The 26,014-nt window shown below is 44.8% G+C and overlaps 1 protein-coding gene across 5 annotated transcripts in view; it reads right to left on the reverse strand.

Annotated features, from left to right (window-relative positions):
* Positions 1 to 26,014, reverse strand: part of LOC147660729 (interleukin-1 receptor type 1-like) — a 158,059-nt gene that overhangs the window by 122,087 nt on the left and 9,958 nt on the right. For 3 of the 5 annotated variants that reach the window (XM_086951501.1, XM_086951505.1, XM_086951502.1), the window contains 2 exons: positions 5,932 to 6,006; positions 4,386 to 4,455 (listed from right to left, as the gene is read on the reverse strand). In XM_086951501.1, the coding sequence (XP_086807627.1) occupies positions 4,386 to 4,443 (58 nt within the window). In that variant the 5' untranslated portion in view covers positions 4,444 to 4,455; positions 5,932 to 6,006. Of the gene's footprint in view, positions 1 to 4,385; positions 4,456 to 5,931; positions 6,007 to 19,486; positions 19,577 to 26,014 lie in introns of all 5 variants that reach the window. The other 2 variants (XM_086951504.1, XM_086951503.1) reach the window with 1 other exon arrangement.

Consider the following 26,014-nt stretch of genomic DNA (forward strand, 5'->3'; position numbering starts at 1 on the left):
CTCCTAATCAACCAAATTATCCTCAACACCAATTCTGCAGTCGTCATTTATTTTTACCAGCGGATTAATGGACAGCAAGCATTCTGCAGGTCACTGGATATTTGCCCAATAGCTGCCCTCATCTTACAGTATATGCACTTGGCCCAACATAGTAAAATCCTTTAATCAGTTTGACTAGTGTCGTGTTTCAATACATTTGTATTTCAATTGTATATGCGGTATAAACCAATCCTGCTTAAATACTCATTGCCAGTATTCTTTATTGCAGATCAGCTCATCATGTTACTTCATTCATAGTTGATCGTGTCTGTGTCCTCAAATGTAGTGCTGATACTGAATTTCCCACTGTAAGCACTGATATTAGTAAATTATTACAGAAGGGCACAGCTTCCAGCACGAAAATTAAAACACATGAAATATAACCCCCATATAGAAGGACTTATGTTTGGGGTATTAAGAGACTTTTTATAATATTGAGCAAGGACGTACAATGAACGAATTAAAATATCAGATGGGAAGTAGCTGCCATTTTTCTATTATTCATTATAATAGCCCTATTTACTCCATAGTGAATAACATAAGCAAGCAACCAAGAAGAACAGCATTATCAGTGCACGTAAGCTCCCAGCGCCTTAAGTCAAAAGGCTAAATAGACTCACTATGATTTTAAGAAGCCTATCACAAAAGAACCAAGCATAAGCCACCCGTGGCACAATGTCTGAATGGTAATGGGCACAACCAGGTTATAGAAATGGACACATTTTAAGTTCCTGTGAAACTTATTCTCGGAGGCACACTCTCCAGTGCTAAAAGCCAGTTCTTTTTGCTAATTGGTAATGCAGTGCATGATTAGCAGTCTATACAACGAGGGTGCACATCAGCGGCAAACCGGGCCTGTGCACCCTTTTCTCAAGTTCAGGCCCCACAGTCTCATCTTATGCATTACTTCAAGGATGGAATTTGTAGGCGTTAGGTGGACAGAACAGGACAAAACCTAAAGGTATCCAATTGCACCAGTACCCATCACACCTACTTAAATAAATCAGCGCTGGAAATTATTTCTATTGGCAGTTACTCATCTGAATTTATAGTGAACAATAGTTATTAATGTAAATATAATAAAATAGTATAATTTCACTTGCTTCAGTTCTATTTCTATGAACTCTACATTATACATGCCTCTGCTTGTTTTGCAATACTGTTGGTGCCACATTTACACGAGGGGTTTCAGTATTCGTTTTTCACACATGAACATACTTTGTGGTCCTTCATTGCAAGCCTCCTTTCTCCTTACTTTGACCCATTGCATTTTACAAGTTCAATTTCTGTTTATTTGCTTTTCATTTAGGTCAAAACACGTACATTTTTTCCAGGAAATGTACTATTTTTCTTCCTTTTATTTGTTTCCCCATACATGTGGTAACAAACTTGTGGTTTGGCCAGCAGTTCATGTTTTCAAGCATCTGAAAACCAATTATGAGTGCTCAGGCTTGCTCTATAAACCTAGTTACCACTGCCACACATAGGCAAATAATAGGACCGCAACAGTTCAAACACAGAACTGTTCAGATTTTCAATCTTGAACAGGTGTTGGAATATAGGGCAAGAGTGGGAAGTGTTAGTCAGTCTAAACTATGTCAACTGATCAGGATGTCTGCATGTGGCATTGTAAATTAAATTTATATATATATATAACAATGTTCCTGTTCACCACTCCACGGTGAAATAAACCAGGTAAGGACCTCTTAAACGTGACTTCTTCAAAGTAGGCAGAAAAAAGCAGCAAAGACTCTCTCCAGTGAAAGTAAGGTGTTTATTTCACACAGATGAAATAAAAAGACATGGTGTCGTCTCTCTCTCTCTCTCTCTCTCTATATATATATATATATATATATATATATATATATATATATATATATATATATATTTTTTTTTTAATCAAACAACTCCTACTTCACAGGTGAAGAGCATGCACACAAGGACTGTTGGATTAGGGAGATTATATATATATATATATATTTAAATTGAGTTTCAATTTATTTTGCGGTGCAATGTATAGGCATCCTGAAAAATTAACATAGTACTTTTAATATTTGCCAAAGAACAAATTCCTTGCTGGCACTATAATTTATGTGACATTTAATACCCAAGCCAACAAGGGAATATTGGGTTGCCCGGGTATGGTTAACTTGCTAAAAGTGGCATTTTCAGAACTGTGATTACAATCAGACTTCATATCAACAAAGAGAGAGGTAGGGAGGGAGCAACACTCTTATTCCCCACTTGAAATAATGACTTAACTTTCACGTCCCTTGGTAGGGTGGGCCTTGGCGTGTCCATACCGCCTGGGTATAATTCACCATAGGTCTTGACGAATGCCAGGTTAATAACACCGACATTGGCAGAAACATGTTGACCATCACTTAAGAGTATTGGAAACAGACCATTCACCTTAGTTGGCCTAGTTTTCCAACACATTTTTAATATGTCTTTTTGATCAGTCATTAAACTAATTTTTGATACAATAAAGACCTTTTTAAACTCACCACTTCACACTCTCCTTATTCACGTAGTTTATCATTTAGCTCCCACATCTTCACATTACCCGCTCCGCAGTACATCTGGCGTTGAAGCACACTGGGGTGGCATTCGGTCACTCCCAGTGGGGCCCGATGATGAAGCATGTCACCGACCAGGTCGGTGAGTGAGGGCTTTCTAGACACTCCAAATTGGTGTTGTTTCTCTATGTGCTCGAATACCCTTGTGTTTTCTAACAAATAACACTCTTTCATTGTTGTTCATACAATCAGACTTCACCATTAAAGATGGATTTTAATTACAATGTCATTTATTTGTTTTGCACCAAACTCGACTTGTCCACCTGTTGCCAATTGGAAATTACAACTTATTAAATGTAATAAGATAACTCCAGTGTTAACCTAAGGGAGATTTAGGCCCTGCAGTAGTGAAATACGACATTAGGATTTTTTCACTACCAGGACATGTAAAACTTAAAATTACATGTCCTACTTTTTAAATACACTGCACTCTGCCCTCTGGGGTTTACAGGGCCTACCCTAGAGATGACATGTGTATTGAAAAGGAAGGCTACGATCAGGCAAAAAGGTTATTTTCCTACGTCGAAATGGAGTTTAGAAACTGCATATACAGGCTGCAATGGCAGGCTTGAGCCATTTCTAAAGGCCTACTTAAGTGTGTGGCACAATCAGTGCTGCTGGCCCACAAGTAACATTTAATGTAACATTTAATTTAAAGGCCCTGGGTACATGAAGTACCACTTTAATAGGGACTTACGAGAAAACTAAATGTGCCAATTGGGCGAAAGCCAATTCTGCCATGTTTTAAGGAGAGAAGACAAGCACTTTAGCACTGGTTAGCTACGGTAAAATGTGAAAAAAGTCCTAAAGCCAGCAAACATGAAGTTAGCTAGAGTGGAGGGTTGAAGGCAAAATGTTAGAGAACTACGCCAAAGATGCCTGGTCTAACACGTGCTTACTAGTGTTCAACGAAAGTAAGTAATCTTTAATAGGTAATATTTTCTAAAACCACAATGGAGCGAAGTCGTGGTCCAAAAGGCGAGTGCAAAATTCTTCATGACAAGGTTTTTTTACTACCTTTATTAATGCAACCACATGAAATACATAATTGTTAAGAACTATAATGATTTGACAACAAAAAGGTACACATGTAGAGAGGGGTCCTTTGGTTATATCAGCACACTTTGTGTTTAACATAAACCTTGTGCAAATTTAAACTAAGGACATAAGTGGCAGACTTCTTAAGAATTAAGATGGAGCATTAATATTCTTAAGTTGCATTAAACAAATTATCAGTTCCTTTTTAGATCAGGGACTTTGCTGAATATTTATTCTGTGGTCAAGAAGTTTGAGAACCGTGAACTAGCAAAGCAGGAGAGTGACAAGCTACTCTCACATCCTCCTCTTGGGACACAAGTGTTGGCTATGCAAACATAATGCTTATGTTTGTATTCTAGGAGTCAATGCAGAGGCTTAGAATGACTCAGCATAAGCTGAACAACTCAAATTAACCTTGTTGGCAAGTTAAGCAAGGGCAAGAGGAATGTTGGTGTTGTAATGCTGAGAAAACAGGCGCCGTTGATGCAAATGAGTCACCAGAAAAGTAGAAACAGGGAAGACCTTCAGTTTTTACACGGTGCCAATCATGAGCATTTTGTAACATGAACAAGATCATAGGAGAAAGCGCAAAATAAAAACTAGTTTGTGAACAATACAACAAGCCTTGAGTAAATGAGATCGGAGTACATTACCAAACTGAACCCTCCGACAACTTGACAGAAAAAAGATCAATGCTTCCGAGTAATCAAGGACCAATCATGTACTCACCTGCCGTAACTAGAGAAAGACATAGCAAGGCTATGCAGACTGCCACCAGAAATGCCATTGTAACCTTACGCTGCAAAAAAATCAAACAAACAAGATTGGAGGGCTGAAACGGTTCATTTTTACATTTTCTGACAAAGTTCTGAAATAATGTTTTTTCACTTCCCCTCACAGACATATCAGTGGATCAACTTTGCTATAAAACTGAATTGGAATTTAGTGAATATTAACTGAACATATTATAAACCTATTCTCGTATTTATAAAAAACAAACCACAACAAGAAGGCAGCCGGTAATCTGCCAGGATTAAAACCATGTTAGTCACAGCCATTTTCAAAATATTAAACTTTCTGATGACAGAATAGGTGTTTAATGACATTTATAATTACCCTATCATACACATATTTGAATGATCATTTTAGAGTAATGGCACTCATAATTATCCTATTTTACATGTTTTATTTACAAAGTATTTCAAAAACTGCCTAATTCGTGATGTTGCAAATATAGGTTATTACTACTGTTCGAGCAACTGCAAAGTCACCAATAAACAATGTCTAAAGATTTCGGTCCTCCTCACAGGTGCCGGCGTTTGGGCAGATATTTATTTCACCCAATGAACTAGACCCCACTGGATCAAAATTCACCAGATGCAATGAAAAGCTCCCAATTATGTTTTTATCCTCGATAATGAAAAATTATATGAAAGTTTCAGTGATTACTGCACCAAAATCCGCAAGCTCCAATAAGTACAGGACACTTTTACCACATGACAAATTTCAGCAAGTTTTACCTTACAAAATGTATCTGGGAAAACTGCAGGATTATGAGGTTATCCCCCAAATTCATAATTCCGGTATGGATAGTAAGGAGCAGAATATTTTATCTGACCAGGCTTCGCAGCTAAACAAAGGTTTTTTATTTACAGCCCCAGCAGCATTTTGAGATAACCCTCTTTATTAAATGTTTAACTGTGCTGCACACTTAAGGGGCTTTTTTTCCAGGAATATTATTTAAGCAATGCGTTTTCCTAATGAGGACAAAACGTCCCAGCTTGGCAAACCCATGATTCAGTTTAGTAAATTAACACTCATCCAAAGTTAATCAAGTCTCCTTTTCTTTATTGTTAATTCTACGTTCTTCAGGAATATATAGTGTTATAGATCACACTACATAAGAGTTCTGGATCATGTGGAACTTAGGGCAAACTGTTTTTCTTAAATTAAAAAGTAAGAGACGGTACTTTTCAAGGGACATTGCTGCGCGCGCATTCCTCGCGTGCTTAGCAAGCGATCGCGGTGAAAACGAAAGCTATCGCGATGACGTGCTAAGCACGCAAGGGATGCGCGCGCAGCAATGATTGGAGAGGTGCAGCGAGGCGAGTGTGCTTGTGCATGTAACCGCAAGCTGGTGGCCGGCGGGTAGCACTTTGAAAAGCCCCTTACTAAAGTCGAGCAAGCAGCGCATGCGCTGCTCTAGGCTCAACCTAAAAATCTACTGATTCACCATGCCAGCATGTTCTTGTAAATTAACATGATGTGCACATACCTTAAGCTGCAAGTCATTATGTCCTAATTCATTGTTAATGGTCGTTATCCAGTAGTTTCTTCAAATCATTTGCCCCTAAAAAAGTAAAAATACAGTCAGTAAGTCATTGTATATTTGGTAGAGCATTCTCAATTCACCAAGTGTCTGACAATCCACATCTCAATTGAACAAATTTCTCAAATAGCATCAATTACACGAGTACAATGCTGTTTCAATGACAGCTCATGAAGGAAAGGGCATTACAGTGATGAAAAATGGGAGGCACCAAAATAGCTTTGTAAGTTTTCACACCACATTTTTGGGACAGTATTAAATCATTCACACTGAACAACCTCTCTTGACTACTGTTTTGCACACAACCCTGAAATGTGCCCCTCTGCTCAACGTGGAATTCTGGTGACTATCTGATCAACATCTAGCTACAAATATAAAAAAATATTTAAAGAGAAAATAATTGAGTGCTTTGTGAATAATGATCAAATAGGGGTTTTCCAAAGAGTCATGATCATACTCTCTAGGTTGAGTGCAGGGTTTTGAAGTAAAATGTGAAAATCTGACAACACTAACCTTATCAATGAAAAAAATAATATTGCTTTATGCTGAACACTGGCGTTTTTTATGGGGAGGCATCAACTGGCTATTCTTTTCCATTCCCAGGGCGAGAGTTACACCACAAGCAAAACTATCAATAGTGCTGCAGGTGAAGTGGTACCACGACACAAGGGCTGGTTTTTATTACTCAACCAGCCATCTGAGGTCCCATTTTCCTTGCTTGTACCGAGGCCTTTGACACCCTGGGTGCATCACTGATCGGCCATCCAGCGCCCACCTCTGATGTCCCAACATCTAACTTCCTATCCCTAAGGTCCGGTGCAACAACAATGCAAGTCTGTGCTTTCTGTTTACAGTTGCAATGTGCATCTCTTATGTATGCGTGAACATAAAATCTTAAAGTAATAAGCAGATTCAATTTTCTCAGAACCGCAAGTGGTTACTTGGGGAAAGTGGAGGCAAGAGGGAGTAGAAGGTATAAGGGAGAATCATAAGAAAGGTCCGGAAAGAAATGAAGGCACAAAAGAACAGGGAGTGAAATAGAATCAAGAATGGATAGAAAGGTAATAGGACAGATAAACAGCTAACTATGAAGAGTGAGGGTTAAGAGGGAGCAATCAATGAGACCGAGACAAAGCAAGAAAGCCATCAGACTTTCTTCATTAGACGTGGCCTTTTCTGGTGAAAATTCTACATACAACTGATACTAATAATCTCTCTGATCCCATTCTGAGCTCTCTGGAAACCCACTAAACATATATTGCGTTGATTCATGCAGTGCTTCATGCAACAATTGTTTATTCCAGGCTGGTGGCTAGAATTACCTAGGCGTTTATCATGTACACAATTTAACTTTCCTAATCACACCTTTGAGTAATGGCGATAGTCACCAGAAATGAACAGTAACCTGGAACAGAAATCTCCATCCTCTGCATTAAAAGGAGATAGGATAACCTGGCAATCGTGTATGTCCTTCACCTCTTTCCCTGCAACGTATCTCACTGAAAAGAGGCCAAGAAGCATTTTGGCTTCTATCAGAACTGCCTTGCCATTCAAGTTGGAATCTCTTAAATATTGAGGAGCAAGACACACAACATCCTCCCACTCCCCTCTTCACATTCTTTTCAAGCTGGGGTGACATGGACTGGTGCAATTTTAGATCAGCAAAGCACATTTACCATGCAATTTTAGATCAGCAAAGCACATTTACCAATATGGAAAATGCACCTGGTGGATTTCCCCCATTCCTGAAAGAAGAAAGAAGAAAAAAAGAAGGGGAGCGTGGTTGTTTCTACAATGAGTGGCGTGTGAATAGAACTAAAAACTCAAAAACAAGTACACTGTTGCCTAATTGTATGTCACTAGCTCATTTTTCTAACACAGAAACATGTAAAGGTGCTCCTGAAAAGTAGTTGTAGGGATTTGTTGTAGGAACGGTGTTGGAAGTTATCTATGCTTAAAGTGGGTGCAGAGGAGGGGATTTGTAAACGGACAAAAAGACGTTGCCAATAGAATTGGACAAAGGAGACTGTTTAAAAGGCATAAAAGCACAATCGAATAAAATGTAAACTTGCAGAATAACCCACCTAGATCAAGGTTAGCTTACATCGATTTTCACACGAGAGTACTCCTAGAAAGCCAGGACTGGCAGTGGCATAGATTCCCACGAGTCCTTCGACTAGAGAGAAGTTTGACTTTTCTCTGATGCTCTTTGGAAATCAAGGCTTTGCTCAAGAAGGATTTTAAAACGTTCATTCCCAGCATCAAGAGCAGAAGTTTGACATAAAGTCAGAGATCCTTTATATACAGAGAAAATGTTGTGCAACCTCATGTCTGACAAAACTATTCTTTTTTATAAGAAAACCTACAGACCTAAAGCAGCTTAAAACGGAGGTCTTTAAACTGTAATTTTACAGTTGTTTGGATTTTTGGACGAACTGTGAACACTTTCTGGTGGTTACAAAATGTCTTTTTCCAGCCTAGTGTGGCGCTGCTCCAACACATTTACAGGAAATGAGCACTGAATTCCTGGGGCAGAAGCAGATGAAAGTACAGCTGTGACATTACTCACTACTAATACTGTATTGTTCATTTCCCACACGCGCACGCACATTTAAGTGGAAAACGTGAATGTGAGTTTGCAGGCCGAAGACGTAGATTTGGTTTCCTGTATTGACTAAACTGACTTTCACACCATTCTTCCCTCACAGGACTTGATGAGGATTATAAAAGAAGGCTGATCCAACGCAAACAACCACCAGACTAAAGTTGCTGGCTGGAAATACATAGTTATCCTAGAATACTCATGGTTCAATTATAGGCTTTTAAATTTCTGAACAGAATAATACACTGCAACATTTTGGAAGGAAATACAGGTTTATATAACAGCCTCACTTATTTCTGTATTGTAGGTGTAGCTGATATCGGAGTGCATTTTTAATTAGAAAATGTACGCAACAGAAAGAGCAGGACCCTGTAATTTGCTTGGTACTGGGTAGGTAAAATGACCACACAAAAACAAGCATTGGCAAAGCCAATGTGTCGCACCTAAGATGTATTGGCTGTGTCAACGTTTTTTAGCCATTGAGCAAAGCAGTGTAGTGCTACCCGGGTCATTGTGCTTGTTTTTAGGTCTCGGCCTGCGAAAGACGCGCACATGTGCAGTCAAGCTGGCGAGATTTAATGAGGTAGGGTATTTTCTACTAGCGAGGTTAAGCCCCGCCCCTCTTCTCCATTGGCTGGCCTCCTAAACGGTGGCCAGCCAATGGAGAAGAGGTCCTAGTGACGTTCTTCTTTCTCGCTAAGCCCCGTCCTTTTCAGACTGTGCTCCTTGACTTATGTTTGTGGTAAAAGCTTTCTTTTCTTTATGGGTCCAGATGGCCCCATAAAGAAGATAAGGAACCTTTTATGCCAGCAGGAAGTAAGTCTGAAAGGGACGGGGCTGTGTCATAGCGAGCGTTTGTTTTTAGTGGAGGCGAAAACGCAAAATATAATCTTTCTTTTCCATTTAACTCCAGTGTTGAGGGCTGAAAGACAGTGTCAGACTCCAGTGCTCTGTGTCTCTTCGGGGTTTAGTGCAGTATAGGGTTCGCTTTGTAACCTAAATTAACATATACTCTGTAAAATCATCCGGCCTGTTAGTATTTTAGAGATTATTATTTTTTTTGTTGAACAAACCCCAATGTATTGCCTGCGCTCTCTTTATCACCACAGTCACTGGAAGATGTGATCTGGGGCTGGGCTGTAGATAGCGTAGGTACAAAATGTTCTAGTTGTAAGCCCGGTTACCCACAGTGTGACCACATTGTGTGATCGTGGGCAGACCGCTTTATCTCCGCGGGCCCTCGTTCCAATCTTCTATGCGGCCCTTAATTCTGAATGCTACGCTTTCTTGGGCTATAGTGCTTGCGAGTGAGGGTGCGCACCGAGTAGGCGCTGTTGTGAGTGCAGAGTTCGGAATTATCCGCGTACCTGCTCTGTGAATGGTCCGTTCCTTGCCCTAAACCCTGTGTCCGCGGAGATTAGATCTGTGCTTGTCTGGTGAATGTGTGGGGCATGGTGTGTTGCTGAGATCCTCGCTGTGGGGCATGGCGGGTGGGGTCCGGTGTGCACACAATAAAAAAAAGGAAAAGAACGCATCACTGTGCGCGCAGGGCCCCATTCTGAAGAAGGCGCATGTTAGGCTCCATGATGCTTACATGCAGGTACCATGCGGGGTAAATTACACACGCAGGCGGGGGCTGCATACTGCAGGTAATTATGCGTGCAAGCGCCTCGTGGGCCACAAGCGCCGGCCAGTCTATCAGTAGGAGCCAGGTGAGGGGTATTGTGGAATGGAATGTTCAGTTTGTATGGGGGAATCACGGTGGGACCAGGAGTGATAGACAACCTTGGGTACAGTGACGGTGATTTCTTTGTGCCGCTTGTATCTTGAATGAGTGCTGGGCACTGTAAATATTGTACGGCTTCTTGTGGTGTTAATATGTTGGGTGCAATGTCAAAGTACATGGGCCCGATGACTTTCAATGTGCAGTAAATGTCAATCATTTTAAATGGAAATGTACTTTATATGTAAATACTAAGCTGAGCACATTGTATAAGAAAGTTGGCACTTTGATTTCAGAGTGGGTAAGGAGTGCACTCCAATGGGATGTGGGGAACATGTTATTAAAACATGGCATCTGTATCTGTTGTATATTCCATGATGAGCCGGTTACGCTTTGTTGTATGATGCAGTGTGTGAACAGCTGGGTTTTACCTAATCCGTGCATATGTCATTTTATTTTATGTATAGGCCTACATGTAGTGTATGCATTTACAAAATGGACTTGAAAATCATGCGAAAGTTAAAATCACAAACCTCAGAGAAACCTAAGGGAAAAATGCCAATTTCATTTTTCACAATATCCTGACTTCAGATCTAGGATTGTGCACAGCATCGTTTGTCCTCCTGTATCCTTGTGATTGGTTCATTCCCTCAACACCCTTCGCTCACCGTGAATAGCGGTTACACAGCGCCTTAAGACAGTATTAACGGCCTTTGCTTGCAGAGGCCACCGCAAGCATGCGCACACCTTGAGCATTACTTCCAGCCATTCTTGTAGAAATGAAAGGCGTTTTTCCAAATACATCTGCTGAAAGACAGGAGGTTTCCACTTTTCAAACCGGGTTCTCATTTCCTTTAAAAGTTATATATTCAGACGTCATGCTGAATATCCCTCCAACGTGTTCTCTTGTGGCCTATCTACAATAATGGGTCTTAGACTCAGAGGGTTCATTGTTTGCTTTGGCTGGCCACTGTGTACCCGGTGCCGGAGGTGGTGAGTGCGGCGCAGCCTAGCAGAGGTCCATGGTGGCAGAGGCAGGTGCAGGCCGGGTGCGGGTGGCGTCCCTTGAGCCGCAGAGAGGTGCTGGGGCTTGTGTATCCCGGGAATTCACTGCGTGCAGAAGCTTTATACGCATTGAAACCAGACACGCTTTGCGCCCTTAGTTTTAACCCCTTACTCCCTTCACACACTCGCCTTTGCTGGCTCTTGGAATTATGCTCTGGGGCTCTGTGTGTGGGGGGGGGGGGGCTCTGAGTGTGTGTGTGTGGGGGGGGGCTCTGAGTGTGTGTGTGTGGGGGGGGGCTCTCTGTGTGTGTGTGGGGAGGGCTCTCTGTGTGTGTGTGTGTGTGTGTGGCTGTGTGTGTGTGTGGCTGCGATGGTGTGTGCGGCTGGGATGGTGTGTGCGGCTGGGATGGTGTGTGCGGCTGGGATGTGTGTGCGGCTGGGATGGTGTGTGCGGCTGGGATGGTGTGTGCGGCTGGGATGGTGTGTGCGGCTGGGATGGTGTGTGCGGCTGGGATGGTGTGTGCGGCTGGGATGGTGTGTGCGGCTGGGATGGTGTGTGCGGCTGGGATGGTGTGTGCGGCTGGGATGGTGTGTGCGGATGGGATGGTGTGTGCGGATGGGATGGTGTGTGCGGATGGGATGGTGTGTGCGATTGGGATGGTGTGTGCGGATGGGATGGTGTGTGCGGATGGGATGGTGTGTGCGGCTGGGATGGTGTGTGCGGCTGGGATGGTGTGCGGCTGTGGCTCTGTGTGCGGCTGTGGCTCTGTGTGCGGCTGTGGCTCTGTGTGCGGCTGTGGCTCTGTGTGTGGCTGTGGCTCTGTGTGTGGCTGTGGCTCTGTGTGTGGCTGTGGCTCTGTGTGTGGCTGTGGCTCTGTGTGTGGCTGTGGCTCTGTGTGTGTGGCTCTGTGTGTGTGGCTCTGTGTGTGTGGCTCTGTGTGTGTGTGGCTCTGTGTGTGTGGCTCTGTGTGTGTGTGGCTCTGTGTGTGTGTGGCTCTGTGTGTGTGTGGCTCTGTGTGTGTGTGGCTCTGTGTGTGTGGCTCTGTGTGTGTGTGGCTCTGTGTGTGTGTGGCTCTGTGTGTGTGTGGCTCTGTGTGTGTGTGGCTCTGTGTGTGTGGCTCTGTGTGTGTGGCTCTGTGTGTGTGTGTGGCTGTGTGTGTGTGTGTGTGGCTGTGTGTGTGTGTGGCTGTGTGTGTGTGGCGCTGTGTGTGTGTGGTGCTGTGTGTGTGTGTGTGTGTGGCGCTGTGTGTGTGTGTGGCGCTGTGTGTGTGTGTGTGGTGCTGTGTGTGTGTGGTGGTGTGGCGCTGTGTGTGTGTGTGTGTGGCGCTGTGTGTGTGTGTGGCGCTGTGTGTGTGTGTGGCTGTGTGTGTGTGTGGCTGTGTGTGTGTGTGGCTGTGTGTGTGTGTGGCTGTGTGTGTGTGTGGCTGTGTGTGTGTGTGGCTGTGTGTGTGTGTGGCTGTGTGTGTGTGTGGCTGTGTGTGTGTGTGTGGCTGTGTCTGTGTGTGTGTGTGTGGCTGTGTGTGTGTGTGTGTGTGTGTGTGTGTGTGTGTGTGTGTGTGTGTGTGTGTGTGTGTGGCTGTGTGTGTGTGTGGCTGTGTGTGTGTGTGTGGCTGTGTGTGTGTGTGTGTGTGGCTGTGTGTGGCTGTGTGTGTGGCTGTGTGTGGCTGTGTGTGGCTGTGTGTGGCTGTGTGTGGCTGTGTGTGTGGCTGTGTGTGGCTGTGTGTGTGTGGGGCTGTGTGTGTGTGGCTGTGTGTGTGTGTGGCTGTGTGTGTGTGGGTGGGGGTGGGTGTGTGTGTGTGTGTGTGTGTGTGTGTGTGTGCAAATGCAATAGGTCTCGCATTTGCGAGAGATTAAGCTATTGGCATTGTAAATGAAAATGCCATTTATTTATCGGTTTTCAAAACCAACACAAAATAAATTGTCATTTACAATGCCAATAGCTCTAACTTTTGCAAAGGCGAGACTGTTGCATTGTAAATGCTTGTTTGTTTTACTCCCCAAGGGATCAGAGAGGCTGGAGGCAACAAAAAGAGAGAAAAGCAGCATTGAGGGGGTCAATGACACTGGGCGGGGAGCACACAGACAATAGAGGGTGTGCAGAAGGTGCTGGGGGAAGCAGATGACCACAGAGAGGGGAGCCATATAAAAGGTTAGCAGCTCAAAAACACACTCTGAGTGCTTACACAACAAGCATTGGAAATGCAATAGGTCTCGCAGCATTAGAGTTAGTGCTTTTAGAATTGTTTATGGGTTTTTTTGTAAATCTTTAGCATTTTTGTTTCCTGTAGCCAATGCTAAAGAATTAAAAAAAAAAAGCCATAAACATTTCTAAAAGCTCTAACTCAAATGCTCCGAGACCTATTGCACTGTGTGAGGGTGAGGGGTTGAGGGTGAGTGAGGGTGAGTGAGGGTGAGTGAGGGTGAGTGAGGGTGAGTGAGGGTGAGTGAGGGTGAGGGGTTGAGGGTGGGTGAGGGTGAGGGGTTGAGGGTGGGTGAGGGTGAGGGTGAGTGAGGGTGAGTGAGGGTGAGGGAGGGTGAGGGTGAGGGAGGGTGAGGGTGAGGGAGGGTGAGGGTGAGGGTGAGTGAGGGTGAGGGTGAGTGAGGGTGAGGGTGAGTGAGGGTGAGTGAGGGTGGGTGAGGGTGAGTGAGGGTGAGTGAGGGTGAGTGAGGGTGAGGGGTTGATGTTGAGGGTGAGGGGTTGAGGGTGAGTGAGGGTGAGTGAGAGTGCAAGAAAGTTGCAGTTTGGCTTTGAAACGGATCTGAGAGGTGTCTGCGTGATAAATGAATGATGCATAGGAATGGACAGAATGGGAATGTGTTTCGAGGACGTGCTCGGGGTGTGCATACTGGAATCAGGGTGATGGATTCGAGGCTATGAGCGAGGGTGATGCCGAGCTCACCTCAAGGAGAGGGTGAGGGGCCAGGGCAGAAAGTAGGTGCAACAGAAGGAGCTGTGTAGCAAGAAACGCTGAGGAACGTGTCACTTCTTCAGGCGGAGATGCAGCCTGCAAGTTATCTCGAAGAGTTAAACGCTCGCTGCTGATATCCGCTCTGACCTGCAAGTGAATGCTTTAAATCCTTGCAAGGCCACCTCATCTATAGATCCTTCCCAGCTCGATAAATTGTGTGTCATTCATTTACATAACACTAACACTTGTTATATACAGTGACTAGAAACAACACAACTTTGAAATTAAATGCTATATTAAAAACCAGTTTTTAGTTTCTGAATTACTCTTGTTATGTATGAAGCACTTCGTCAGGTGCGATGCCAGAAATGGAAGACCCTTTGGTCTTGCGCGCGACTGAATAGCTAGCTCACGAGAGTCTTGGAGGCACATGGGGAGGTGTAAGAGTGTGTGGGGGTGGGGGTGGGGGTGGGAGGGGGGGGGGCAGGCATGCTGCAGCTTACAGTTAAACGTTGCCATTGACGTACAGGACTACGATTCCCAGCATGCTCGGTGCTTTCGGTTGTAAAACCTTGACAGGCTGGAAGTCGCCCTCCTGACATGGGGCCAGGTATGACGTCAAGGTGGACTTTTACTGCGTCGTGCGAGCTTGCCTAATTATCTTGAGTCAGCAGCCCATGCTAAAGGTAATCTTGGGGTCACGCTGCCCCAGCCCTGCCTGCTCCAGCAGCGTGCAATGCAAAGCAGCGACCGCAGGCGGGACACGGTCAGCGCCGCAGGGAAATCACATACAAATAAAGCGCGCATTTCCCTCTCCTGGGGTGTACCATGCAAAGGCTGAGGGGTTTCTTCTTTTCTGTTTGCAGTGCCTTTCCCTGGAGTGAAGCAAGAGCCGCTCCCTCCAAGAAGCCAGGTCAACCATCCCGAAAGCCTGGTGATGCATACCTCCCAAGAGACCGCCATCTTTAAGGGTAAGATGCGCGCCGTGAAATATTAATAAGCAAAAAAAAAAAAAAAAAAGTATTCCATGCGTCAACACTTAGCGCATCATGAAAGCTGGTCGGCACTTACGCTCGAGGCGCTTCGCTGCACGTTTATTAGGAGGCCTGATCGTGCATGCCGGGTCTTGCAGTGTCATCTGGGGTAGAGGACGGGTCTCGGGGGCCTGCCTCCTCTACAAATATCTCCCATTAGCACTATGCGCCGTAGGACGGGTGATCAGCGGAGAAGCAGCCGGCGACGAGACTGTTTACAAAATTCTCTGGCCAAGGCCTTAAAAATGTGTGTAGAAAATGCGGTTTTGTTGCTTTGCATGTGTTTGCTGACGGAGGTGTGCCCTTCAGATGCAGCGTGAGGGGGGAGGAGAAATGCGACACGGCGGGAAGGGGAGGGGGCGGAGGGGGTAAAATAAACAAACAAGACGGAGGGAAGAGAGGGGAGGGGGGAGGAGAAATGCGACACGGCGGGAAGGGGAGGGGGCGGAGCGGGTAAAACAAGACGGACGTGCACGCGCTTTTAAGCACAATGCGCATGCGCATTGAGCTTAAAAGTCACGGGCACTGCAAGGAATCGCCACGATTCCTTGCAGTGGATAAAGAGTGGATAAGCCCCCATAGTCTCGCTTGCTCGATGCGCATGCGCATCGACAGGCGAGACCTAAAAAAGCATTTGCAATGAAATAGGTCTTGCATTGGGGAAAGTTAAAGCTATTGGAGTTGTAAATGACAATGTCTTTTACCTATGTGTTTTAATTTGGAGTGTAGTGGATTATATGTGGTGTGGAATTATGTGGGTTATATTGGAATGGTTAGTTGTGGAATTGTATGGGGTGGAATTGTGTAGCGGAATTATGTGGCATGGTGAATAGATGGGAGTGAGAGCTGCACAGAATAAATTGAAGGGAAGATTGAGAGGGTTAGGTAGCTTGTGCAGGAAGTGGTGAATGAACTCTAGCTAGAGGAGCAGAAAGAGTGCGTGAGAAAGAAGGGGAAAGCAGGCCACAGACGCATAAAGAGGGAGGACCTATGAATGCAGAAGACACCCAAAGAGGAGGAGCGCGTGGGTTTGAGGGACAGAAACCTTGAAATGGCACAGGAAATATACTGTGCTTAGTATGTGTGAGCAGGCAGTACAGAGAGGAGATAGGGAGTGTGAAGGATGAGGAGACAGTGGGATTGCAAAATGAGAAGGGTTAGGTACTAGACACATTTGTTTTCAAATGTATCCGTTTTACTTAACATTCCTGACTGTACAAACGTTTATTTTTCAGAGACAATAGAGAGATGCTTTACAGGCAAAATGGCATCCAAAGGCGGATACACGTTTTGGAAAAAGTGCTTGTAGATTTCTTTTATCAGCGACTGGTTATAAATACAAAATGGGATGAAAATCGGTTACATGCTCGAACGTCAACAAGGCAAGTAACTAGAAGTTCCAGGATAGGAACATCCAGCGCTGGTCCTACCATGGTGCACTACCACAGACAGTCACTAGAGGTTCTTGGATAGGAATATACATGTTTACACCCCTTCTCCACTTTCAGCAACAGCACAAAAATCGCTTTGAAAACTTGGGTGGCGGAAACCTCACCATGTTCACCCCAATGTCTAGTTATGGTCTACGATATTGATACTACATAAAAATTGTGTGCAAGCAGTAGATTTAACAATACAACAATTGAAACTGGCAGCTAGTGAGACATGCTAATCAGAGGACCAAACTCAGGTCTGTACCCCAAAGGGTCGGGAGAAGTCCACTTATCAATCCTTGAAGGGCAGGCTGTCAGACAAATCATGTCAGGGAACAAAAAGTGCTTTAAATGTCTACATCCTGTAGCGTGCCACGGGTCACATCAGAACACAGGCAATTAAGTACTTAAGTGCAGAATCACACAACCATAACATTTTCGATTTTGATGTACTCTAGCCACAAGTACCATGCCTCTGAGCTCGCGAAACAGCAGTGACAGACCAACAAATGCCCCAAAAAGCAGTCCTAATCAGGTTTCATTAACAAAACCACAGATCGCTATACAATGGAAAGACTGGCCCTATGAAATTCCACAGAGTCTCCAGTGCTGCTGCCCGCTACCCTGAGAAAGAATCTCTTTGATGGTCCGGAAGGTGGAGAGGCGGCAATGCCTCCAACACCAGGAAGGAACCACTTTGTATTCAACCGTTAACTTGCAGAGGAGAAACACGACGCTCACTAAAAAGCTACAGGCAGTGAAACAGCTCCAAAAGACCCCTCGTTTTGCCGCCACACCCAGCAACCAAGCCATCAATACCTTGTGAAAAAAGTCTGCTTCTCACCATCTTGAATCTGAGGGATAAGAGGACTGGAAGTGGAGGGGTTTAACTCGTATCCCTCCGCCGACAGAATTTAATCATTGACCTAATAAAAGGACAGATTTGCAAATCACGTCGCTCTCGTCCCACTCTGTTCCATGAAGCAGTACCCGTGACCAGCAAATTCAACAGTGGCCTTCTTGGAATGGAATACATCTTAATGCATTTTATAATAACAGGTGCTCTCCCCTCCAAGTCGTTGGCTAGCTCGTTATGATTTCTGCTTCTCTTCTGAAAAGACAGCAGCAGTTTTTTTTTATATGGAAATAAAAGAAAAGGTGCAATTTGCAATGCAACAATTGGAGCTCTCCTGCATATCTGGGGCAACTCATTTAATCTTCACCTGCTAAAATATTTGAAAAAACCATGTCATGTAATTGCGTTTTGTGATGCTATTGATCAATGTACTGCTCTTTAAAAACTATATAAATATATATATATAAAGTATGCTTTAGGTAGGCAGCTCCATGAGGGGGGGTTTGTGGAAAAACTTGCACGCAATACTGTATTTGACACGAACAGGAAACACAGCAGTGCTGATGACCAGCTGTTATGCTGCGCTGGAGCAGGAACATCATATCAGAGCTCGAAGCTGAGAGAGTGAATGAAACAAAGAGTTCCAGAAAAACAACACAAAGACAGTATGGGAAGTTAGGCACTGCTCCATGGGAGGATGCAAATTGCAACAAGGAGGGACATTGAAGCAGGACTAGCTATTAGCGAGCAAGGATTTTGAAAAGGACACCGACAGACAAATGGGAAGCAATTGGCCGAGTTGAACTCCCCCAAGGATATATACAACAGGTCACTAACCGACAGCGCAAGTGCTGTCTAGTCAGGACCTAAAAGTGCACCAGAAAAAATGTGCAGTGGAAGAACCCAAGTAATACATCCATGCTCTATGGGAGGAACAAATATGAAAACGAATGAAGCCTACGTAAGATGACCAATAAGAAACAAATAAGAGTGACATTGAAGCTAGCCAATGGTAAGCAATGGGTGGCCTCTAAGCCCCCTGTAAGATAACATAGGGTCTCGCGAGAGACAACACATGTGCCATCTTAGGCGAGACACGAAAAATTCCCAAAATGTAACAACCATTTTCAAAGCTAGTAAGTCTGGGCTTTGCAAGCAGGAGCAAAGTTTAATTTTTAAACATTTTTTGTAGCAATCAAATGCCATAAAAAAGACATGACAGCGCACAACGTGGCAGACACATTTTTGCAAAAATAGATAAATGAAAATAATCATATTTAACTTTAATATAATTAGAAAGGACATATCAGGCAAGCGTACTTAGAACACACCCATATACACTTTCATTTTAACTGCAACCACAAGTAAATATGATTCTTATAGTTGGAAAGAAATACTATTGGGTTTCAATTACAATAAGCTGAAGTCAGAGTTTAAACACAGCAGAATGGCTTAAAACAATTCGAAAATGACAAACAATGAGAAGCAAAATCATTTACAAAACGAAATAGCACCCAATCAGTCCTGGCACGGAAAAGCATTTGTTTTTAAACAGATGGAGACGTAATCAGCAACAAAAGCAGTCCCTTCCAGTGCAAGAGAGCTAATGGCTGAAATGTGTTGACTCATTGCCCTAAACATGTATGCTGCGGTGGGTGAAGGCCATTTTCAACCATTGTTCTGCTATTGTGTGAATCACATTTTGACACACACATGCAGATTGCAGATTAAAGAGAGAGATAGAGAGAGATATACACACACAGCTTTTATACGTCTATTTTCATAAAGAAGTTTAGGTTTTGATGGCAATATATGTATTATGCTTTTAGTCAGCCCTGTTCATCCACTGGTCTGCTACAGTGTCATTCACATTTTGCTTCCATCCAAAATAGCAATACAGAGTAGGGCACACGGCCGCCCACTACAGCCATTCGCTTACCTGACCGAGTGAAGGCATTCTGCTTCTGCACGATATGCACTTCCACACAATAAGCAGTCTCCTGCAGTGCCAGGGAGTACTGGTGATCTTCTATTTTAAATATATATATACATTTTGGTATTTAGACAATGCTTGTTTTCATACATTGTGTGCCATTCATACAAAAAACATTCACAAACAAATTAAGCATTGGCAAAGCCAAAAGATAAGCAGCCAGATTCAGACCTATTGGGTTTGTCAAAGCCTGTTTGTTTTGACAATATAAGGCTGGCTAGACAACGAACTATTAGCTAGTGAGATTATAACGCTACTATGACGTGGATACCAAAACTAATATAATTAATTAATAAAAAGTAACCTTTGCATAGATCTGAATCCTGAGAGGGCATTAATTAAAACCGTATGACATTTGATCTGCTGTATAGTATGAAAACCTTGGAAGGCATTTTTTATTAGTAATTATGTATTATACATTTCATAAATACAATTAAACATTTATTCCTGCAGGCTTCAATGCATTTCTGGGAAACATTGCCACTCTCCGTAGCGGGAAGAATTGCCATTGCAAAAATGGACTTTCTCCTCCGGTGTCTTTACGCATTACAGAATTCCATGTGGCTAGTACCCCGCAACACTTTTAGGAAAATAGACAGTCATTTGATCCCTTTGATATAGTTGGGCAAAAGGAGTAGAGTAGGGTCCTAAAATTAAACACATTAAAGAGGGCTAGGGCTAACAGATCTGGAAATGTATTACATGGCAACACAGCTCCAACATGCAGTCAAGTGGTGCTCTGAAGAGGACACCTGGGAGAAGAGTCTTCTGGCAATGGGGCTGGGGATGATAATGCACTGGTATGACCGACGTTGGGAGTCAGACAGGAGGGACAATGCACTTACATTGTGCATCAGGCGGCAAAGGTGTGAGAAAATGCAGTGAAGTTAGTTCTGCATAAACCACCCATATCCAGGTAACTACCAATCTGGTGGCCAAAGCCTTTAATAAAACTAAGTAGAAACGGGTCTATGGCATAGGGAAGGAGGGAAACTTTAGGCGATCAATTTCTGCGGCACAGTTGCATCACTTTTTAAGAAGCGAAAGATCAATTTAGTGTAAGTTAGGGTCAAGTCCTGCAGTTTGCAAAGCTGACCAAAACGACCAGGGACACATGAATGTCTTCCCTCACCTCCAGAATAAACCAAAACCTTATAGGCTTTATTAGATACGCGTTCAGCTTGTCATTTGATTTAACACTTGTATGATTCATGAAAAATGGATAGGATTCCACTGGTCCTAAAAGCGACATCTAAGTGGGAGGATATTATGCAGGAACCTTTATCAGACGGAAATGTAATCAAGCATGCACCCAGATGTGGAAGGTCTTTAGCAATACCAGGTTCAAACTTGGACATTCTTATATATCATACCTATTTTACAACCACTAGACTACATCAAATCTACCCAGCCAGACCCAACATATGCACCGGATGTAAAATTGTGGATGCAGGATTCATACATATGGTTTGGCTTTGCATCGAGGTTGAAACCTATTGGAGGGGGATAATTGAGAAAGTGTGGAAGGTGCCAGGGATCTATATGTAATTGTCACTCTAATATTGCCTTTTCGGGGGTACCCTCTAATATAACAATAAAAATCTCAACAGAATATTTGCCTTCACTGGGGTTGCCTTTAGCAAAAAGGATGGATAGTCATTCAACGGCTGTCAAATAGCGGACCAATGGAGCAGGCTTGAATTAGGGAAGTGGCAGAGTGAGAGCTAGCAGAAGAACGACATATGAAAGAAGTGTGGATCGATGAGTTTTATGAGAGTGTGTTATGGGCTGAAATGTTACGCGAACTGGGAAGCCTACGCCAGCCGACCCAAATTTGGAGGTGTGCCACTGAATACCAGGGCAATCACATCAGAGACAGATAGATCATGAGTCACAAACCAATTTATAACAGACACCAAACGGAGAGAGACAACACACGGTTGGGAGGGCCCAGGGATCTCAAGATGCTGGATGCATAATTCTATAAATCAGCAACATACTGCCATTTGGTGAAAATGTTGCCTTAAATAAGTAAATCATAAAGAAAATGCATACAGAGGTTATAATAATTGTACGCAGTTGCTGGCTGTGTGTGTATTGTGGGCATGTTGTATGCTCAATTGTTATGAAAAATAAAAAATAAAGTATTTTTTTAAAACCTTTATTCTTGCAAAAGCTTTTATGTAGACATTCCAATTTGCACACTAAATGAGGGGTTTGGGCGGGGTGGGTACCAACTCAATCTGCAAGACGAGAAATGTTGGATGATCTGGGGTAATCACCTGAATTCTAGGCACATCAGTAGTCAACACTTCAGGATTTTCAGGTTGTGTGGTTATGGACAGAAAGCAAAAATAACAGTTGATGGACAGAATGCAGAACAATGTCATACATTCACCCCAGTACAGAGATCTGGGCCTAAATCCATCGGTTTTTTTGCACTCCACACCACCCCAGTTCAGACATGGCCATATGCAAATCAGCCTTGACCCTGTGCCTCATGGGAACAGTCCAGCCCAAACTGCCAAGCCATGTTTTTCCTGGACCGGAATCAAGCATCCTAGGACAGGTTTCTGGCTATCAGCCGTCTTCAGCCAAGATAGCTTGACTCCAGTGGTGTGGAGAGCATGGTACCGCTTTTGGCCGCCATAAGTGTGGACGGGCATCCTCAGACGTGAGTCCCATGCTCTCCACACCACTGGATTCAAGCAAGCCGGGCTGAAGACGGCTGGAATGCCAGAAACCGGTCCTCGGAAGCTTGTTTCCGGTCCAGGGAAGACATGGCTTGGCAGTTGGGGCTGGACTGTTCCCATGAGGCACAGGGTCAGACTGATTTGCATATAGCCATGTCTGAACTGGGGTGGCAGAGTGGGCTAAAGAACGGTGATGGATTAAACCCAGATCTCTTGACTGGGTGTGAGTGTTTGATTGATTCAGATGCTCCGTCCATCACCACCCCCTTCTGTACCGCGTGTGGTTATGGACTGGCATGTGAAGTTTTAATTCAAAAAAGCAGGGTTCTCACTCTGGATACCATTAAAAAGTATAATTCTGGTGCAGTCAAAAATAAAGTGTTAGAAGGGGCAGTCCCAGAGGCCAGGTTATGTCTACCCGACTCCTCGGAGACCCACCTCTCACACCAATAATGCCGAGCCTTGACGAGAGATCCCCACCGGGGGAGACCTCAAGTATTGAATCGCACACACGAGGACCACACCACACTTATGAGCAGACACCACACCGTGAGATTTCGATAGTATCTTCCTTAGAATTACGAAAAAGAATCAGCACTCTTATATACAATGATCGATGGATCGCAAAAATCTCAAGGCTTTGGAAAGGGGGGTAGCGGGACAGTCTCAGTCTCATAGGCCAGTACGTAGCGTACCCTGCGCACAGCTCTCAATCCCCGAGCCGCGGGGTTACGGAAGATGGCAGCCGCACTGGTGCTCCTACTCACTTGAGGATGACTCAACTTGTGTTGGTATTGTCGATAGTCCAGCCAGACTAGAATGCTCCTCGAGCCGCGACGAAGTCAGCAGGGCTCGATCGGAGGGTAGTTCGTGAGGAGCTGCAACCACGTCAGCAGGGCTCCGGAGGTTCGGTGTAGATCTTCAGGGTTCAAGCTTGAGCCGCAACGAGGTCAGCAGGGCTCCTATGTTCCAGTTTCCGAGAATGAGCCGCGACAGCGTCAGCAGGGCTTGAAGAGTTTACGAGGTTCAGTTCAGCCGCGATTGGATCAGCAGGGCTTCCTTGTCCAAGATACAACTGCCCGCTAGTTCAGGGGCGGGCCTTGATATAGTTCTGCGGCCCTTTGATGTCCGGACCCTCGCAGGCGGAGGTCCGGGGCTTTGGGGGCGGCCTAAGGGTGAGGTTCGGCGGTTGGTTCTTTGATCCCTTTGAGGATGCGTCCGGGAATTCCCAGATGCCCACCAGGTCTGGAGCCAGCACTCGGGGAGGCCAGAGGTGCAATCGAAACTGGCCCCCAGGGGAGGACCAGTGGTGTGACAGAAACCTATCCCTCAGGGGAGGCCAGAGGTGCCATCGAAACTCCTTGTCTTCTCTCACTAGGGTAGCCCTCACCCTCCCAATGGGGGCTGGCGCGTCGGGAGTCTAAGCTGCGCAGGGGCTGGGGTCATGCTAGGCCCACGGAGTCAGGGATCTCGGGAAGGGAAAATGGCTGCCGGCGGGCCTATGGGGCCTTGCGGGTTTGGGGCGCGCGGGCTGGGAAGGTGGCCGGGGACAGGCCGATGCGGCCGTGGGCATTTGGTCGGACATGGGCAGGGCAGCTAGGGGTTTCTAAGTATGGAGCTGGGCTAATGGGGAGCTGGGTAGCGGGGGGAACCACGCCACGAGGCCAGGTCCAACATAAAGAGATACCATTTTTTTTAAATGGCTAAGAATCCAAGCTTGATGGTTTTGTTAATAATAATTGTAATAATAAAGCCATTTCTAAAGCGCCTGGCTGCACTAAAAATAGTGTGTCCCCGTGCTAGATTGTTGCTATGTCACAAGAGGCAGAAAGTTTAGAGACAACGAAGTAGAGGTCAGAGAGAAAAGAGGAAATTAGATGGCTGGAAACAGGTGAGTTTTAAGTTTAGCACAGAATCTGGTTTCTGAAGGTTTCATTCGGAGGTCAAGCGGTAGTTCATTCCAGTGCGTAGGAGCCAGGTTCCTGAAAGAACAACCTCCCATCCTGGCTCTGCGAGTGCGGGGGGAGTTAAAACAGCATCGCTCCGGACGACCTCAAATTCCGGGTGGGGCGGTGAATAGTGAGGAGCTTTTGCAAGTAGCTTGGGCCTTTGCCCTGGGCGATGCGATGCGTAAAGCATTGAGCTTTGAATTTGATGTGTTCCTTGACCGGAAGCCAGTGAAGCTTCGCTAGAGCATTCTTCCCAGATGCTCTACGAGGCAGGTTAAGAACCAGGCGGGCAGCAGCGTTTTGTACGCACTGCAGTTGGTGCAGGCCTTTTTTACTTAAACCTAGGAGCAGGACATTGCCGTAGTCAAGGTGGGGTGTGACTAAGGCATGGACAAGTGTCTTTCTGGCGTTGATGGGGATCAGATCAAGGACTTTGCGGAGGGTTTTTAGTGTGCTAAAGCACCTACCCGTAACTTTGCTAACCTGAGACCTGAAAGAGAGATCCGAGTCGAGCATCATTCCGAGGTTTCTGACAGAGTCGACAGGAGTGGGAAAATTGCCCAGTTCCGCGGGCCACCACATGTGCGACCAGGCAGTTGGGGATTTACCAACAACTAGAAGTTCTGTTTTTCCGCCATTCAGGCGCAGGCAGTTGTTAGTCATCCATGTTGCCACTGATGACAGGCATTTGGAGAAGTTAATGGAGTTAGATTTCTCACAGATGAGGTCTGTGAATATGGAACAGTTAGAGGATTAACGTAGGCACAGATGGAGCATACAGTCAGCGTTGTATTCCGTTTTGGGCAGACTAAATGTCCGCCTTCTGTGTTCAGTGCCACTGAGCTCGAGGGACCCAACTTTGTCCACGACACTTGCCTTTGGGCTAAGGTACCTGGTGCGGACCTTAAGAGCAGAAACGGAAAATCATGCCATGCTGTCCTTTTAATACTCATCAAGGCTTTCTACAGGAAAAAGCCACTCTAGGCATAATTGTTTTGCATTTCCAGAGAAATTTAAAGCCAATTAATATATTTCAGGACCATCAGAAAAGTCATTTATCACAAAACGTGTGAATAGCGTGTTGGCTTGATTGTAGCAAGCTCCTCAAACGATTTAGAATCTTGATTTTATTTTCCCTTTTGATTTTCGCCTGTAATGCAACTCTAGACATCTACTTAGGTGGACCTACTTTTTCGTCTCACTTCCTGGAAAGCACTTGTTTGTTCGTTCAACAGAACAAGCGCCCTGGAGCAGCAGATCCTGCCCCCTGAAAACAATGTACCTACCTGGCAAGGCAAAGACCCCGCCCTGGTCAAGGAGGAAACGAGTCTTGCCCTGCTACAATAACGATCTGTCAATAGAGAATTCCTACCAGGGGCGTAGCTACTAATGGTGCGCAGGGTGCATTGGCACCGGGGCCCTCCGAACCCGCTTATTGTTGTATTGTACTAGCTGTCCAGCACTGAGGGCCCATTTGCCTTGCTTGCACCCGGGCTCATGGCACCATTGCTACACCACTGATTCCTAACGTGTCTAAAGAGAAAAGTCGGCCTTGCCAAGCAGAGTCCCTGCCGTGAGCAAGTAGAAAAGTAGAGCATTAAAAAAAAATCCTGACAGCAGCAGCTGCTCTTCCTATCCAGACGGACATCGGAAGCAATAGCGCCAACTGTTCGCGTTTTGGGGATTCGCCAGTTACAAGCACTTCCTCCTTCTACATGTGTGTCGCAATAGCATTAGATGAATTGCTGCCAGCTAAAGAAAGTTAAGACGTCAAACCACTAGAGGAAGTTTGAAAGAGAGAAGGCAAAAAAAATCCTGCTTTTTTCAGTTGT

Source organism: Lissotriton vulgaris, unplaced genomic scaffold (genome assembly GCF_964263255.1).
Source record: "Lissotriton vulgaris unplaced genomic scaffold, aLisVul1.2 SCAFFOLD_467, whole genome shotgun sequence".
Taxonomy (NCBI): domain Eukaryota; kingdom Metazoa; phylum Chordata; class Amphibia; order Caudata; family Salamandridae; genus Lissotriton; species Lissotriton vulgaris.